Genomic DNA, 18,510 nt, shown 5'->3' on the forward strand with positions numbered 1-18,510 from the left:
GGTACTGACGGAGTCCACTGGGTACTAACAATGTCCACTGGGTACTGACAGCGTCCACTGGGTACTAACAATGTCCACTGGGTACTAACAATGTCCACTGGGTACTGAGAGGGTCCACTGGGTACTAACAAGGTCCACTGGGTACTAACAAGGTCCACTGGGTACTGACAGGGTCCACTGGGTACTGACAGGGTCCACTGGGTACTCACAAGGTCCACTGGGTACTCACAAGGTCCACTGGGTACTCACAAGGTCCACTGGGTACTCACAAGGTCCACTGGGTACTTACAAAGTCCACTGGGTACTGACATAATCCACTGGGTACTGACAAGGTCCACTGGGTACTGACAAGGTCCACTGGGTACTGACAGGGTCCACTGGGTACTAACAGGGTCCACTGGGTACTAACAGGGTCCACTGGGTACTAACAGGGTCCACTGGGTACTAAGAGGGTCAACTGGGTACTGACATGATCCACTGGGTACTGACAGGGTCCACTGGGTACTGACAAGGTCCACTGGGTACTGACAGGGTCCACTGGGTACTGACAGGGTCCACTGGGTACTGACAAGGTCCACTGGGTACTGACAAGGTCCACTGGGTACTGACAAGGTCCACTGGGTACTGACAAGGTCCACTGGGTACTGACAAGGTCCACTGGGTACTGACAAGGTCCACTGGGTACTGACAAGGTCCACTGGGTACTGACAAGGTCCACTGGGTACTGACAAGGTCCAATGGGTACTGACAAGGTCCACTGGGTACTGACAAGGTCCACTGGGTACTAACAAGGTCCACTGGGTACTAATAAGGTCCACTGGGTACTAACAAGGTCCACTGGGTACTAACAGGGTCTACTGGGTACTAACAGGGTCCACTGGGTACTAACAGGGTCCACTGGGTACTAACAAGGTCCACTGGGTACTAACAATGAGTACTACGTACTAACAAGGTCCACTGGGTACTGACAGGGTCCACTGGGTACTAACAATGAGTACTACGTACTAACAAGGTCCACTGGGTACTAACAAGGTCCACTGGGTACTAACAAGGTCCACTGGGTACTAGCAAGGTCCACTGGGGACTAACAAGGACCACTGGGGACTAACAAGGTCCACTGGGTACTAACAAGGTCCACTGGGTACTAACAAGGTCCACTGGGTACCGAGAGGGTCCACTGGGTACTGAGAGGGTCCACTGGGTACTGACAGGGTCCACTGGGTACTGACAGGGTCCACTGGGTACTGACAGGGTCCACTGGGTACTGACAGGGTCCACTGGGTACTGACAGGGTCCTCTGGGTACTGACAAGGTCCTCTGGGTACTGAGAGGGTCCACTGGGGACAAACAAGGTTCACTGGGTACTAACAAGGTTCACTGGGTACTAACAAGGTTCACTGGGTACTAACAAGGTCCACTTGGTACTAACAAGGTCCTCTGGGTACGGACAGGGTCCACTGGGGACTAACAAGGACCACTGGGTACTGACAGGGTCCTCTTTGTACTGACAGGGTCCACTGGGTACTGACAGGGTCCACTGGGTACTGAGAGGGTCCACTGGGTACTGACAGGGTCCACTGGGTACTGACAGGGTCCACTGGGTACTGACAGGGTCCACTGGGTACTGACAGGGTCCACTGGGTACTGACAGGGTCCACTGGGTACTGACAGGGTCCACTGGGTACTGACAGGGTCCACTGGGTACTGACAGGGTCCACTGGGTACTGACAGGGTCCACTGGGTACTGACAGGGTCCACTGGGTACTGACAGGGTCCACTGGGTACTGACAGGGTCCACTGGGTACTGACAGGGTCCACAGGGGACTAACAAGGACCCCTGGGTACTGACAGGGTCCTCTGGGTACTGACAGGGTCCACTGGGTACTGACAGGGTCCACTGGGGACTAACAAGGTCCACTGGGGACTAACAAGGTCCACTGGGTACTAACAAGGTCCACTGGGTACTGACAGGGTCCACTGGGTACTGACAGGGTCCACTGGGTACTGACAGGGTCCACTGGGTACTGAGAGGGTCCACTGGGGACTAACAAGGACCCCTGGGTACTGACAGGGTCCTCTGGGTACTGACAGGGTCCACTGGGTACTGACAGGGTCCACTGGGTACTGACAGGGTCCACTGGGTACTGACAGGGTCCACTGGGTACTGACAGGGTCCTCTGGGTACTGACAGGGTCTACTGGGTACTGACAGGGTCCACTGGGTACTGACAAGGTCCACTGGGTACTAACAAGGTCCATTGGGTACTAACAAGGTCCACTGGGTACTAACAAGGTCCACTGGGTACTAACAAGGTCCACTGGGTACTAACAAGGTCCACTGGGTACTAACAAGGTCCACTGGGTACTAACAAGGTTCACTGGGTACTAACAAGGTTCACTGGGTACTAAATAGGTCCACTAGGTACTAACAAGGTCCACTGGGTACTAACAAGGTCCACTGGGTACTAACAAGGTCCACTGGGTACTAACAAGGTCCACTGGGTACTAACAAGGTCCACTCGGTAATAACAAGGTCCACTGGGTACTAACAAGGTCCACTGGGTACTAACAAGGTTCACTGGGTACTAACAAGGTCCACTGGGTACTGACAGGGTCCACTGGGTACTGACAGGGTCCACTGGGTACTGACAGGGTCCACTGGGTACTGACAGGGTCCACTGGGTACTGACAGGGTCCACTGGGTACTGACAGGGTCCACTGGGTACTGACAGGGTCCACTGGGTACTGACAGGGTCCACTGGGTACTGACAGGGTCCACTGGGTACTGACAGGGTCCACTGGGTACTGACAGGGTCCACTGGGTACTGACAGGGCCCACTGGGTACTGACAGGGCCCACTGGGTACTGACAGGGCCCACTGGGTACTGACAGGGCCCACTGGGTACTGACAGGGTCCACTGGGTACTGACAGGGTCCACTGGGTACTAACAAGGTCCACTGGGTACTGACAGGGTCCACTGGGTACTGACAGGGTCCACTGGGTACTGACAGGGCCCACTGGGTACTGACAGGGTCCACTGGGTACTGACAGGGTCCACTGGGTACTGACAAGGTCCACTGGGTACTGACAGGGTCCACTGGGTTCTGATAGGGTCCACTGGGTACTAACAAGGTCCACTGGGTACTGAGAGGGTCCACTGGGTACTGACAGGGCCCACTGGGTACTGACAGGGTCTACTGGGTACTGACAGGGTCCACTGGGTACTGACAGGGTCCACTGGGTTCTGATAGGGTCCACTGGGTACTAACAAGGTCCACTGGGTACTAACAACGTCCACTGGGTACTAACAAGGTCAACTGGGTACTAACAAGGTCCACTGGGTACTATCAAGGTCCACTGGGTACTGACAGGGTCCACTGGGTACTGACAGGGTCCACTGGGTACTGACAGGGTCCACTGGGTACTGACAGGGTCCACTGGGTACTGACAAGGTCCACTGGGTTCTGATAGGGTCCACTGGGTACTAACAAGGTCCACTGGGTACTGAGAGGGTCCACTGGGTACTGACAGGGCCCCCTGGGTACTGACAGGGCCCCCTGGGTACTGACAGGGTCCACTGGGTACTGACAGGGTCCACTGGGTTCTGATAGGGTCCACTGGGTACTAACAAGGTCCACTGGGTACTAACAACGTCCACTGGGTACTAACAACGTCCACTGGGTACTAACAAGGTCAACTGGGTACTAACAAGGTCCACTGGGTACTAACAATGTGTACGGGGGACTAACAACGTCCACTGGGTACTAACAAGGTCAACTGGGTACTAACAAGGTACACTGGGTACTAACAAGGTCCACTAGGTACTAACAATGTGTACGGGGGACTAACAACGTGCACGAAGGGGGACTAAAAACGTGCACGGGACTAAAAACGTGCACGGGGGACTAACAAGGTGCACGGGGGGGACTAACAAGGTGCACGGGGGGGGGAATAACAAGGTGCACGGGGGGGACTAACAAGGTGCACAGGGGGACTAACACGGTGCACCGGGGACTAACAAGGTGCACCGGGGACTAACAAGGCGCGCGGGCGGACAAACAAGGTGCACGGGGGTACTAGCAAGGTGCACGGGGGGACTAGCAAGGTGCACGGGGGTACTAACAAGGTGCACCGGGGGAGTAACAAGGTGCACCGGGGGAGTAACAAGGTGCACCGGGGACTAACAAGGTGCACGGGGGGACTAACAAGGTGCACGGGGGGACTAACAAGGTGCACGGGGGGACTAACAAGGTGCACGGGGAACTAACAAGGTGCACGGGGGACTAACAAGGTGCACGGGGGACTAACAAGGTGCACGGGGGACTAACAAGGTGCACGGGAGGACTAACAAGGTGCACGGGGGGACTAACAAGGTGCACGGAGGGACTAACAAGGTGCACGGGGGGACTAACAAGGTGCACGGGGAACTAACAAGGTGCACGGGGGGACTAACAAGGTGCACGAGGGAACTAACAAGGTGCACGGGGGGACTAACAAGGTGCACCAGAGACTAACAAGGTGCACGGGGGACTAACAAGATGCACGGGGGAACTAACAAGGTGCACGGGGGAACTAACAAGGTGCACCATTGACTAACAAGGTGCACGAGGGAACTAACAAGGTGCACGGGGGGACTAACAAGGTACACGGGGGACTAACAAGGTGCACGAGGGAACTAACAAGGTGCACGGGGGGACTAACAAGGTGCACCAGGGACTAACAAGGTGCACGAGGGAACTAACAAGGTGCACGGGGGACTAACAAGGTGCACCAGGGACTAACAAGGTGCACGAGGGAACTAACAAGGTGCACGAGGGAACTAACAAGGTGCACGGGGGACTAACAAGGTGCACGAGGGAACTAACAAGGTGCACGGGGGGACTAACAAGGTGCACGGGAGGACTAACAAGGTGCACGGGGGGACTAACAAGGTGCACGGGGGGACTAACAAGGTGCACGGGGGACTAACAAGGTGCACGGGGGACTAACAAGGTGCACGGGGGACTAACAAGGTGCACGGGGGGACTAACAAGGTGCAAGGGGGACTAACAAGGTACACGGGGGAACTAACAAGGTGCACGGGGGAACTAACAAGGTGCACGGGGGACTAACAAGGTGCACGGGGGACTAATAAGGTGCACGGGGGACAAACAAGGTGTACGGGGGACTAACAAGGTGCGCGGAGGGACAAACAAAGTGCACGGGGGTACTAGCAAGGTGCACGGGGGGGACTAGCAAGGTGCACGGGGGTACTAGCAAGGTGCACGGGGGTACTAGCAAGGTGCACGGGGGGACTAGCAAGGTGCACGGGGGGACTAGCAAGGTGCACGGGGGGACTAACAAGGTGCATGGGGGTACTAACAAGGTGCACGGGAGGAGTAACAAGGTGCACCGGGGACTAACAAGGTGCACGGGGGGACTAACAAGGTGCACAGGGGGAGTAACAAGGTGCACCGGGGACTAACAAGGTGCACGGGAGGACTAACAAGGTGCACGGGGGGACTAACAAGGTGCACGGGGGGACTAACAAGGTGCACGGGGGACTAACAAGGTGTACGGGCGGACTAACAAGGTGCACGGGGTACTAGCAAGGTGCACGGGCGGACTAACAAGGTGCACGAGAGGACTAACAAGGTGCCCGGGCGGACTAACAAGGTGCACGGGCGGACTAACAAGGTGCACGGGCGGACTAACAAGGTGCACGGGCGGACTAACAAGGTGCACGGGCGGACTAACAAGGTGCACGGGCGGACTAACAAGGTGCACGAGGGGACTAATAAAGTGCACGGGGACTAACAAGGTGCACGGGGGACTAACAAGGAGCACGGGGGACTAACAAGGTGCACAGGGGACTAACAAGGTGCACTGGGGACTAACAAGGTGCACGGGGGAATAATAAAGTGCACGGAGGACTAACAAGGTGCACGACGGACTAACAAGGTGCACGACGGACTAACAAGGTGCAAGGGGGGACTAACAAGGTACACGGGGGGACTAACAAGGTGTACGGGCGGACTAACAAGGTGCACGGGGTACTAGCAAGGTGCACGGGGGTACTAGCAAGGTGCACGGGGGTACTAGCAAGGTGCACGGGGGTACTAGCAAGGTGCACGGGGGGATTAACAAGGTGCACGGGGGACTAACAAGGTGCACGGGGGACTAACAAGGTGCACGGGGGGATTAACAAGGTGCACGGGGGACTAACAAGGTGCACGGGGGGACTAACAAGGTGCACGGGGGACTAACAAGGTGCAAGGGGGACTAACAAGGTGCACGGTGGACTAACAAGGCGCACCGGGGGACTAACAAGGTGCACGGGGGACTAACAAGGTGCACGGTGGACTAACAAGGTGCACGGGGGGACTAACAAGGTGCACGGGGGACTAACAAGGTGCACGGTGGACTAACAAGGTGCACGGGGGGACTAACAAGGTGCACGGGGGGACTAACAAGGTGCACGGGGGACTAACAAGGTGCACGGGGGGGACTAACAAGGTGCACGGGGGGGGACTAACAAGGTGCACGGGGGGGACTAACAAGGTGCACGGGGGGACTAACAAGGTGCACGGGGGGACTAACAAGGTGCACGGGGGGACTAACAAGGAGCACGGGGGACTAACAAGGTGCCCGGTGGACTAAAAGTGCACGGGGGACTAACAAGGTGCACGGGGGACTAACAAGGAGCACTGGGGACTAACAAGGTGCACGGGGGGACTAACAAGATGCACGGGGGACTAACAAGATGCACGGGGGACTAACAAGATGCACGGGGGACTAACAAGGAGCACTGGGGACTAACAAGGTGCAAGGGGGGACTAACAAGGTGCACGGGGGACTAACAAGGTGCACGAGGGACTAACAAGGTGCACGGGGGATTAACAAGGTGCACGGGGGGACTAACAAGGTGCACCGAAGGAGTAACAAGGTGCACGGGGGGATTAACAAGGTGCACGGGGGGACTAACAAGGTGCACGGGGGACTAACAAGGTGCACCGGCGGACTATCAAGGTGCACGGGGGGACTAACAAGGTGCACGGGGGGACTAACAAGGTGCAAGGGGGGACTAACAAGGTGCACGGGGGACTAACAAGGTGCACGGGGGGACTAACAAGGTGCACGGGGGGACTAACAAGGTGCACGGGGGGACTAACAAGGTGCACGGGGGACTAACAAGGTGCACCGGCGGACTATCAAGGTGCACGGGGGGACTAACAAGGTGCACGGGGGGACTAACAAGGTGCAAGGGGGGACTAACAAGGTGCACGGGGGACTAACAAGGTGCACGGGGGGACTAACAAGGTGCACGGGGGGACTAACAAGGTGCACGGGGGGACTAACAAGGTGCACGGGCGGACCAACAAGGTGCACGGGGGGACTAACAAGGTGCACGGGGGGACTAACAAGGTGCAAGGGGGGACTAGCAAGGTGCACGGGGGACTAACAAGGTGCACGGGCGGACTAACAAGGTGCACGGGGGGATTAACAAGGTGCACGGGCGGACTAACAAGGTGCACGGGGGGATTAACAAGGTGCACGGGCGGACTAACAAGGTGCACGGGGGGATTAACAAGGTGCACGGGGGGACTAACAAGGTGCACCGGGGGAGTAACAAGGTGCACGGGGGGGATTAACAAGGTGCACGGGGGGACTAACAAGGTGCACGGGGGGGATTAACAAGGTGCACGGGGGGACTAACAAGGTGCACGGGGGACTAACAAGGTGCACCGGCGGACTATCAAGGTGCACGGGGGACTATCAAGGTGCACGGGGGACTATCAAGGTGCACGGGGGACTAACAAGGTGCAAAGGGGGACTAACAAGGTGCACCGGCGGACTAACAAGGTGCACGGGGGGATTAACAAGGTGCACGGGGGGACTAACAAGGTGCACGGGCGGACTATCAAGGTGCACGGGGGACTATCAAGGTGCACGGGGGACTAACAAGGTGCACGGGGGACTAACAAGGTGCACCGGCGGACAAACAAGGTGCACGGGGGGATTAACAAGGTGCACGGGGGGACTAACAAGGTGCAAGGGGGGACTAACAAGGTGCACGGGGGACTAACAAGGTGCACGGGGGGACTAACAAGGTGCACGGGGGGATTAACAAGGTGCACGGGCGGACTAACAAGGTGCACGGGCGGACTAACAAGGTGCACGGGGGGATTAACAAGGTGCACGGGGGGACTAACAAGGTGCACCGGGGGAGTAACAAGGTGCACGGGGGGATTAACAAGGTGCACGGGGTTATCTTGAGGTTATCTTGAGATGATTTCGGGGCTTTAGTGTCCCCGCGGCCCGGTCCTCGACCAGGCCTCCACCCCCAGGAAGCCAGCTGACTAACTCCCAGGTACCTATTTACTGCTAGGTAACAGGGGCATTCAGGGTGAAAGAAACTTTTGCCCATTTGTTTCTGCCTCGTGCGGGAATCGAACCCGCGGCACAGAATTACGAATCCTGCGCGCTATCCACCAGGCTACGAGGCCCCCCCTACGAGGCTACGAGGGGGGACTAACAAGGTGCACGGGGGACTAACAAGGTGCACCGGCGGACTATCAAGGTGCACGGGGGACTATCAAGGTGCACAGGGGACTATCAAGGTGCACGGGGGACTAACAAGGTGCAAAGGGGGACTAACAAGGTGCACCGGCGGACTAACAAGGTGCACGGGGGGATTAACAAGGTGCACGGGGGGACTAACAAGGTGCACGGGGGGACTAACAAGGTGCACGGGCGGACTATCAAGGTGCACGGGGGACTATCAAGGTGCACGGGGGACTAACAAGGTGCACGGGGGACTAACAAGGTGCACCGGCGGACAAACAAGGTGCACGGGGGGATTAACAAGGTGCACGGGGGACTAACAAGGTGCATGGGGGGACTAACAAGGTGCACTGGGGACTATCAAGGTGCAAGGGGGACTAACAAGGTGCACGGGGGGACTAACAAGGTGCACGGGGGGACTAACAAGGTGCACTGGGGATTAACAAGGTGCACGGGGGACTAACAAGGTGCATGGGGGGACTAACAAGGTGCACTGGGGACTATCAAGGTGCAAGGGGGACTAACAAGGTGCACGGGGGGACTAACAAGGTGCACGGGGGGACTAACAAGGTGCACTGGGGACTAACAAGGTGCACTGGGGACTAACAAGGTGCACGGGGGACTAACAAGGTGCACGGGGGAACTAACAAGGTGCACGGGGGAACTAACAAGGTGCACGGGGAACTAACAAGGTGCACGGGGAACTAACAAGGTGCACGGGGTACTAACAACGTGCACGGGGGACTAACAACGTGCACGCGGGACTAACAACGTGCACGCGGGACTAACAACGTGCACGCGGGACTAACAACGTGCACGGGGGACTAACAACGTGCACGGGGACTAACGTGCACGGGGGAGTAACAAGATGTACAGGGGGACTAACAAGGTGCACGGGGGGACTAACAAGGTGCACGGGGGGACTAACAAGGTGCACGTGGGGACTAACAAGGTGCACGGGGGACTAACAAGGTGCACGGGGGGACTAACAAGGTGCACGGGGGACTAACAAGGTGCACGGGGGGACTAACAAGGTGCACGGGGGGACTAACAAGGTGCACGGGGGGACTAACAAGGTGCACGGGGGGCGGGGACTAACAAGGTGCACGGGGGGAACTAACATGGTGCACGACGGGAGGGGACTAACAAGGTGCACGGACGGACTAACAATGTGCACGGGTGGACTAACAAGGCGCACGGGGGACTAACAAGGTGCACGGGGGACTAACAAGGTGCACGGGGGACTAACAAGGTGCACGGGGGGACTAACAAGGTGCACGGGCGGACTAACAATGTGCACGGGTGGACTAACAAGGTGCACGGGGGACTAACAAGGTGCACGGGGGACTAACAAGGTGCACGAGGGGACTAACAATGTGCACGAGGGGACTAACAAGGTGCACGGGGGGGACTAACAGGGTGCACGGAGGGGGGACTAACAGGGTGCACGGGGGGGACTAACAGGGTGCACGGGGGGGGGACTAACAGGGTGCACGGGGGGGGGACTAACAGGGTGCACGGGGGGGGGACTAACAGGGTGCACGGGGGGGGGGACTAACAGGGTGCACGGGGGGGGACTAACAGGGTGCACGGAGGTGGGACTAACAGGGTGCACGGGGGGGACTAACAGGGTGCACGGGGGGGGGGGACTAACAGGGTGCACGGGGGGACCTAACACGGTGCACTAGGGGAGGGGACTAACACAGTGCACGAGGGGAGGGGACTAACCGGGTGCACGTAATGTTCAAACAATAGTTACGGTGCAAACCTGCCCAATACCGTGCACACACACATACACACTACCCATACAGTGCACAGTTGGCCATCAATACTAAAAACATGTTAGAGGGTACTACTGCGTCCCAGTACATCATATCTACGACCAGAGTGTTCTTAAAGAAGAGTTGCCGGCATGCATGACTGGTCCCGGTAACTAGTGTGTGGGGGGGTGGTGGGGAGGGCGGCCTGGACCCGCGGCGCGGCCTGGCCGTCTCACTGCCCCGCCGCCCGCCAATGTGCTGTGATGCCTGGCGCAGCGCGTGCATTAGTATGTGGGGGCGCAGGGAGCCTTTAACCAATAGTAAGCCAAGCCACCCGATGCCCGTACATGCGTCACCCCCATCACCACCAATCACAGAGCAGGAACCGCCAGCAGACCCGTACATGCGGCATGTCAGCACCAATCACAAAGCAGAACAGCGAGAGTTTTTTTGAGCGCATGCGCAACGTCACCAACATCAGCTGTCTGCCTCCTGGAGAGTCGCGTCAGGACGTGACCGGTAGAGGTGGCCACCATGATGGCGGCGGCCCAGCGTTACCTGCTGCTCGGCTACCGTCCCTTGCCTCGTGGTGTGGGGGGGTCAGTTCTCCTGAGGTGGTGTGGGGGTCAGGGCTCCTGCCGAGGCGCCCCTGGGGCCGCTGGCAGCGCCCTTCACAGCCCCACACACGGAGACCAACCGTAGCCGAAGGGGGCAACACCGGGCTCATCCCACCATGGCGCCCTCCACCTGCGGCCGTCCTCACTAACTCTCCTCAGTACAAGTTGCACTCCACAAGCCTCTAACTGCCCAACTAGCCGCACTACTGCTCTAACTGGTGGCGAGAGTACATTTGTTAGTAGCTGAATAGCGTGAGCTCTAACTACTCTGAAGGGTAGTTGGCGAGCACTACAAGAAGAGTGCATCCTTGGCGGGTTAGTTAACAAGGAACAAGTGGATGTCGCTGCTCAAACTCCTACCTTTTCTGATTCGGAAGTCCCCTAGAAAAGTAAAATATTTGTCAACATGGCGTCCTCACAGGCATTACGGTAGGAGGGTATAGCACAACATTAATGTGATAATATAGGAGTGTTATCAAAACAAAGTGCAAATAAAGGAGCAGCTCCTGTATAAGGTAGTATATGTATTGTGACCAAGCAAACTATTATGCTCTTTATTCTTTCTCTCAAACATTTGTTCAGGAAAGTTAAATTTCTGTCACATGAGAGAGAAAAACTGTGTGATGCTCCCTTCCTGTAGTTATATATTAACATAAACAATGACATACATATTTTAAAAGATATGAAGTTCAAACTACCACATTATCATCATTCATTATACACACACACACACACACTATTAATCATAGAGTATTGCCTCTTCATTAATATCAGAACATACTTGCAGGAGCTACAAATTCCTGGCTAGGATACCTGTCGCCCTCCCCCCCCCTCAACGGTACAAGGTGCACGGCATTACGTTATCAAATGTAATAGTGGACGGGGGGTGCACCCCCCATGCCCCTCCCCCCGTGTGTCTCAATATACCATAATAAACCGCCTTGATATATACCTGCTCAACACACCGAGTTGACACACCTGACACATGCTCAGAAGTCCTATCTACACACTAAAACACCCGGTAGGAAAGACGGGTGTTGAAGGTGTGACTGAAGAAACAAAAGCAAACTAGTTTTCCGAAGTTAGAAATGCTGAAAGTTGTATCAAAATAACAATAAAAATAACAAAATGGCTGTCATACGAATTTGAATAAACTCAAATTCTGAACCGGTGAGAGGCGGTTGGTTGGGGAGGGGGGGAGGGGGGGGAGGTACATGAATCGGCAATTATTGCGTCTAATACACGTACTGTATGCTTATAAAACATACTGAAGACACGAGAATAGGGTCATTTTCGATATTTTTAAATACTCTGAATATTTAAATACTTAAATATTCATCGTACTCACCTGGACTTCATCGTATTGATGATTCAATACGATGAAGTTCAGGTGAGTCTAACAAAGGTGACCATTGGGACCTCGACTACAGCCAGGAATGGGTAAAATCCAATGGGTAAAATAAAAAAAGCGATGGTGTTGTCTCAGGACTCACCGAGGCTGTGATGAACAGATGAGTCTGCCCTATATAAACCCCCCCCCCCCCCACCGAGGGCTTGCATAACAGACCATAACACGAGGCCGGTGCTAATGGGTAGCCAATTCAATTCAATTTCTTTCTGTATTATAATGTGACCGAATTTATTCCCAAGGAAGCGACTCCAGCCGGAATGATTCCGGGCAGTGGAGATGCAGAGTGTCAGGCCCAGAGGAATTCAACGTGTTGGCCACATAGGACAGACAGTCGGTGATATTATCTTGACTATTGATACTAAAGATATGGAAGGACAGCTCGATACTTTCTTAGTGAAGGAAAGAATACTAAACAGCAATTGACAGACATACAGCACACCTGGTAAACAAAGGGAACACCTGATTCCCTCTTTCCATATCCACATGTACACCTGTCCACCCCCTTCTCCATATATCCCCATCCCCCTCCCCCTCCCTCGCCGCACTCAAACACACGCGCACGCTAAAATATGAAGTGGATCACGCGCGGTTAAGGAAGCCAGCAGCAACTCAAGGCAAAAAAAGGCACTACGGGCTCACCATAGTCCGTGCTACTTGGAACTTTGTTCCAGGTAGCGAATCTTTAAGAACAACAGCAACTCAAGGCAAGAGGGAGAAGTAGCCTAAAGTAAGACGCCATCTTACCAGACCATGAAACAAAGGCTGCGGTAACTGACACAAGGCTTTATGGATGAACAAATCCACAAGGGCCTTGACGAGGATTCGAACCTACGTCCGAGAGCATCCCAGACGCTGCCTTTATCGACTGAGCTACGACATGGTCAAAAAGAATTGAAACCAAAAGTTCTACTGAACTTACTGGATCCTGCAGCCTCTCCGAGACACAAACCAAACCCTTGTGGATTTGTTCATTTGATGTATTACGCTATTGTGATTTCTGTGTGCTCTATGGATGCTAGAAATGCCTGGTATAATCTTGATCAAGCCAATGATGATGGTGAGCAGCAGGTCACCTTCCCACGCGACCCGAAGAATGCAAATGGCACACCAATATGCGGGAACATACTGACAAGACCCGTTTAACTATAGATTGGTGTCGATAATCCCAATTCTCTATGTGCTAATATATATATTAGGGTCTGGGTTCTTTTAAGGGTCTGAGCAGGTGGTGGAGCGGGTTAAGGCGTACCTGTTATGCCAGTTGCTGGAAGGCTTCTGTGCTGGCTAGGGTTCGAGTCTCCTGGTGGGAAAGTGTTCTAAAGTTGTATGTATATATATATATATATATATATATATATATATATTATTAAATATGACCGAAAAAGTAAGATTAATAATTCTAACACGAATTTTCTCAATCTTTCGTACATTACGCTTCACTGTTGGAGGTAAATAAAAAATCACTTCTCCAAAATTCATTTTTATTTCTAGTCTGACGCGACACGGGCGCGTTTCGTAAAACTTATTACATTTTCAAAGACTTCACAAATACACAACTGATTAGAACTTACGTCTCTCTGATATTATATCTACATTTGAGTGAGGTGGGAAGGATGATGTGGCATTAACACAAGACAGAACAGGGGATATTAATAGGGTATTAAAAGTATCAACACAAGACAGAACAGAAAACAATGGGTATTGAATAGAAGTGTTTGTAGAAAGCCTATTGGTCCATATTTCTTGATGCTTCTATATTGGAGCGGAGTCTTGAGGTGGGTAGAATATAGTTGTGCAATAATTGGCTGTTGATTGCTGGTGTTGACTTCTTGATGTGTAGTGCCTCGCAAACGTCAAGCCGCCTGCTATCGCTGTATCTATCGATGATTTCTGTGTTGTTTACTAGGATTTCTCTGGCGATGGTTTGGTTATGGGAAGAGATTATATGTTCCTTAATGGAGCCCTGTTGCTTATGCATCGTTAAACGCCTAGAAAGAGATGTTGTTGTCTTGCCTACATACTGGTTTTTTTGGAGCTTACAGTCCCCAAGTGGGCATTTGAAGGCATAGACGACGTTAGTCTCTTTTAAAGCGTTCTGTTTTGTGTCTGGAGAGTTTCTCATGAGTAGGCTGGCCGTTTTTCTGGTTTTATAGTAAATCGTCAGTTGTATCCTCTGATTTTTGTCTGTAGGGATAACGTTTCTATTAACAATATCTTTCAGGACCCTTTCCTCCGTTTTATGAGCTGTGGAAAAGAAGTTCCTGTAAAATAGTCTAATAGGGGGTATAGGTGTTGTGTTAGTTGTCTCTTCAGAGGTTGCATGGTTTTTCACTTTCCTTCTTATGATGTCTTCGATGAAACCATTGGAGAAGCCGTTATTGACTAGAACCTGCCTTACCCTACAGAGTTCTTCGTCGACTTGCTTCCATTCTGAGCTGTGGCTGAGAGCACGGTCGACGTATGCGTTAACAACACTCCTCTTGTACCTGTCGGGGCAGTCGCTGTTGGCATTTAGGCACATTCCTATGTTTGTTTCCATAGTTTAGACTGCAGTGTGGAAACCTCCGCCCTTTTCCATGACTGTTACATCTAGTTTCCACACTGCAGTCTACACTAAGGAAACAAACATAGGAATGTGCCTAAATGCCAACAGCGACTGCCCCGACAGGTACAAGAGGAGTGTTGTTAACGCATACGTCGACCGTGCTCTCAGCCACAGCTCAGAATGGAAGCAAGTCGACGAAGAACTCTGTAGGGTAAGGCAGGTTCTAGTCAATAACGGCTTCTCCAATGGTTTCATCGAAGACATCATAAGAAGGAAAGTGAAAAGCCATGCAACCTCTGAAGAGACAACTAACACAACACCTATACCCCCTATTAGACTATTTTACAGGAACTTCTTTTCCACAGCTCATAAAACGGAGGAAAGGGTCCTGAAAGATATTGTTAATAGAAACGTTATCCCTACAGACAAAAATCAGAGGATACAACTGACGATTTACTATAAAACCAGAAAAACGGCCAGCCTACTCATGAGAAACTCTCCAGACACAAAACAGAACGCTTTAAAAGAGACTAACGTCGTCTATGCCTTCAAATGCCCACTTGGGGACTGTAAGCTCCAAAAAACCCAGTATATAGGCAAGACAACAACATCTCTTTCTAGGCGTTTAACGATGCATAAGCAACAGGGCTCCATTAAGGAACATATAATCTCTTCCCATAACCAAACCATCGCCAGAGAAATCCTAGTAAACAACACAGAAATCATCGATAGATACAGCGATAGCAGGCGGCTTGACGTTTGCGAGGCACTACACATCAAGAAGTCAACACCAGCAATCAACAGCCAATTATTGCACAACTATATTCTACCCACCTCAAGACTCCGCTCCAATATAGAAGCATCAAGAAATATGGACCAATAGGCTTTCTACAAACACTTCTATTCAATACCCATTGTTTTCTGTTCTGTCTTGTGTTGATACTTTTAATACCCTATTAATATCCCCTGTTCTGTCTTGTGTTAATGCCACATCATCCTTCCCACCTCACTCAAATGTAGATATAATATCAGAGAGACGTAAGTTCTAATCAGTTGTGTATTTGTGAAGTCTTTGAAAATGTAATAAGTTTTACGAAACGCGCCCGTGTCGCGTCAGACTAGAAATAAAAATGAATTTTGGAGAAGTGATTTTTGATTTACCTCCAACAGTGAAGCGTAATGTACGAAAGATTGAGAAAATTCGTGTTAGAATTATTAATCTTACTTTTTCGGTCATATTTAATAATATATGTCTACAGGAAAGACTGCTACCAAAATATACTAATATATATATATATATATATATATATATATATATATATATATATATATATATATATATATATATATATATATATATATATATATATATGGGAAATGAAACTCCTAACGAAGGCAAATTTACTAGCGAATTATCTACATAACTTCAAGAACGGAACATCCCGTTAAATGACTAAATCAAGGGAATGAATGAAAAACAAATGGAGGAGGATGGGTAGGACGCACATTCTAAGACTTCCAGGGAATCTGCGATACTCCTCTACACAAGAAGCTGATAAACCACCAGACCGACAGATTATGCTAGGTGATGGGATAACACTTTACAAATACAGCTCGTTACACGTTAATAACACGTTATGGAGGAGCTTAACAAGTGGAGCTCTAGAACGATCGGTCCCTTGGTCAAGTCCACTACGGGCTCACGATAGCCCGTGCTACTTGGAACTTTTTGTTCCAAGTAGCGAATCTTAAAACAACAGTCTCATGTTGATCTTAGGTACATGTTAAGCACTCAGCTGAAGGGCTACACATTGCTTACAGGTCATGCCAAACTAAGAAACACCAAAGAGCTGCCATAACTTGGCCGCACCACAAGAACTGACCACACTGTATAATGAATACAAACTATCACTACAAGAGTCATACACCTGGAGATGTGAGGTCATACACCTGGAGATGTGAGGTCATACACCTGGAGATGTGAGGTCATACACCACCCACACTGGTGCCACGAGGGAGGGGGGGGGGGTTGTATGCCTTGGTCATAAGTACATAAACATGTACTGGTAAGAATACCATCTTGAGGTTATCTTGAGATGATTTCGGGGCTTTAGTGTCCCCGCGGCCCGGTCCTCGACCAGGCCTCCACCCCCAGGAAGCAGCCCGTGACAGCTGACTAACTCCCAGGTACCTATTTTACTGATAGGACACCGACGCCCCCGAGGCAGGGGGGCGGCGCGGGCAGGTGTAGCAGGGAGCGGAGGGCGGGGGGGGGGGGATGTATAATGAATGATAATGTAATCTGAGGATTGAAGGGGCGCGGACGGGAGGACATAAACCTACTGCTATGTGTGCAGGTGTGAGTGTACACACTGCTATGTAGAGTCGAGCATTAGCTCCTCAGCCCCCACTTTACCCAGCGAGGTTAGTGTGTGTGAATCGGTAGTAATTAGCACCCCGGATTCATAAAGCAGTTACGCAAGCACTTACGAACCTGTACATCTTTTCTCAATCTCTAGCGGCTTTTTTGTTTACAATTATTAAACAGTTAATGAGCTCGGAAGCACCAGGAGGCTGTTTATAACAATAACAACAGTTGATTGGCAAGTTTTCATGCTTGTAAACTGTTTAATAAATGTAACCAAAGCCGTCAAAAATTGAGGAAAGATGGACACGTTCGTAAGTGCTTGCGTAACTGCTTCGTGAATCCGGGTCCAGGTGTGGAGCCAAGGCTGGCGATGAGTTTGGCTTACAAGTGTTCACGAGGCTTGGGGGGGGGGGGGGTGTTGAGGCCGCTTATTGGCTGGTCGATGTGTGTTATCTGTGCATCCTGGTGACGGAAACACCACTACCTCGTCTACACACATGTCATGTTTCACCACACCTGCCTCTACACCCACACCCGAGGTTATCACACACACACACATTTCCAACATGTGTGTGTGTGTGTGTGTGTGTGTACATTTATCAATGGAAGGGCCTGTCACTGTACATGCAACATTTGCAGAAATGTTTAGAATGAGTTCAGAAGCAATGTCCAAAGTGAAGGAAGTAACCATTAAAGCAGCAAGGTGCACTAGTCATCTGCTGGAGAGGAAAAGATCAGTGGTAACAGTGGGCATTAAATAACAACAAAGCTCCAGTAAGACAGAGTGGAAATATAAGGATAGTGAAGCAGTGAGAGAGATCCTAAAGGAACAAATCCACAAGGGCCGTGACGAGGATTCGAACCTGCGTCCGGGAGCATCCCAGACACTGCCTTAATCGACTGAGCTACGACAGGGTTTGTTCATTTGATGCATCACGTTAGTGTGATCTGTGTGTAAAGATCCTAAAGGGGATACAGATGGATGGGGCTGGACAGAGCATAGAGAAGGTTTTCAGGCTAGGCTGGTACAACAAGGACAGAGATCGCCTGATAGTGTTTACAAACGAGACCACAAAGCAGGCAATTCTAGCAAGGAAGAGCCATCTGTTAAATGTGAGATACAAGAAAGTATTCCATCAGAGGGACATGACGAAGGAAGATAGAAATGGCAGCAGAAGCAAGAAGGAAGTGCAGGGGGAGAGGAGAGAACCAGAGAACCACAACCCCAACACAACAGTCCTGGAGGGGGAGTGGGGAACTCCCAA

At 52.1% G+C, this 18,510-nt stretch overlaps 1 protein-coding gene across 4 annotated transcripts in view; it reads right to left on the reverse strand.

Moving 5' to 3' along the window:
* The window catches only part of LOC123773963 (glycoprotein 3-alpha-L-fucosyltransferase A), a 256,030-nt gene that overhangs the window by 40,131 nt on the left and 197,389 nt on the right, over positions 1-18,510 (reverse strand). For 3 of the 4 annotated variants that reach the window (XM_069318686.1, XM_045767963.2, XM_045767962.2), the window contains exon 3: positions 11,282-11,302. The exons of the other annotated variant lie outside the window; for it this stretch is intronic. In XM_069318686.1, coding sequence (XP_069174787.1) covers positions 11,282-11,302 — 21 coding nt within the window. The remainder of the gene's footprint in view (positions 1-11,281; positions 11,303-18,510) is intronic. 4 annotated transcript variants of the gene reach the window in all.

Source organism: Procambarus clarkii, chromosome 91, assembly GCF_040958095.1.
Source record: "Procambarus clarkii isolate CNS0578487 chromosome 91, FALCON_Pclarkii_2.0, whole genome shotgun sequence".
In the NCBI taxonomy this organism is placed as follows: domain Eukaryota; kingdom Metazoa; phylum Arthropoda; class Malacostraca; order Decapoda; family Cambaridae; genus Procambarus; species Procambarus clarkii.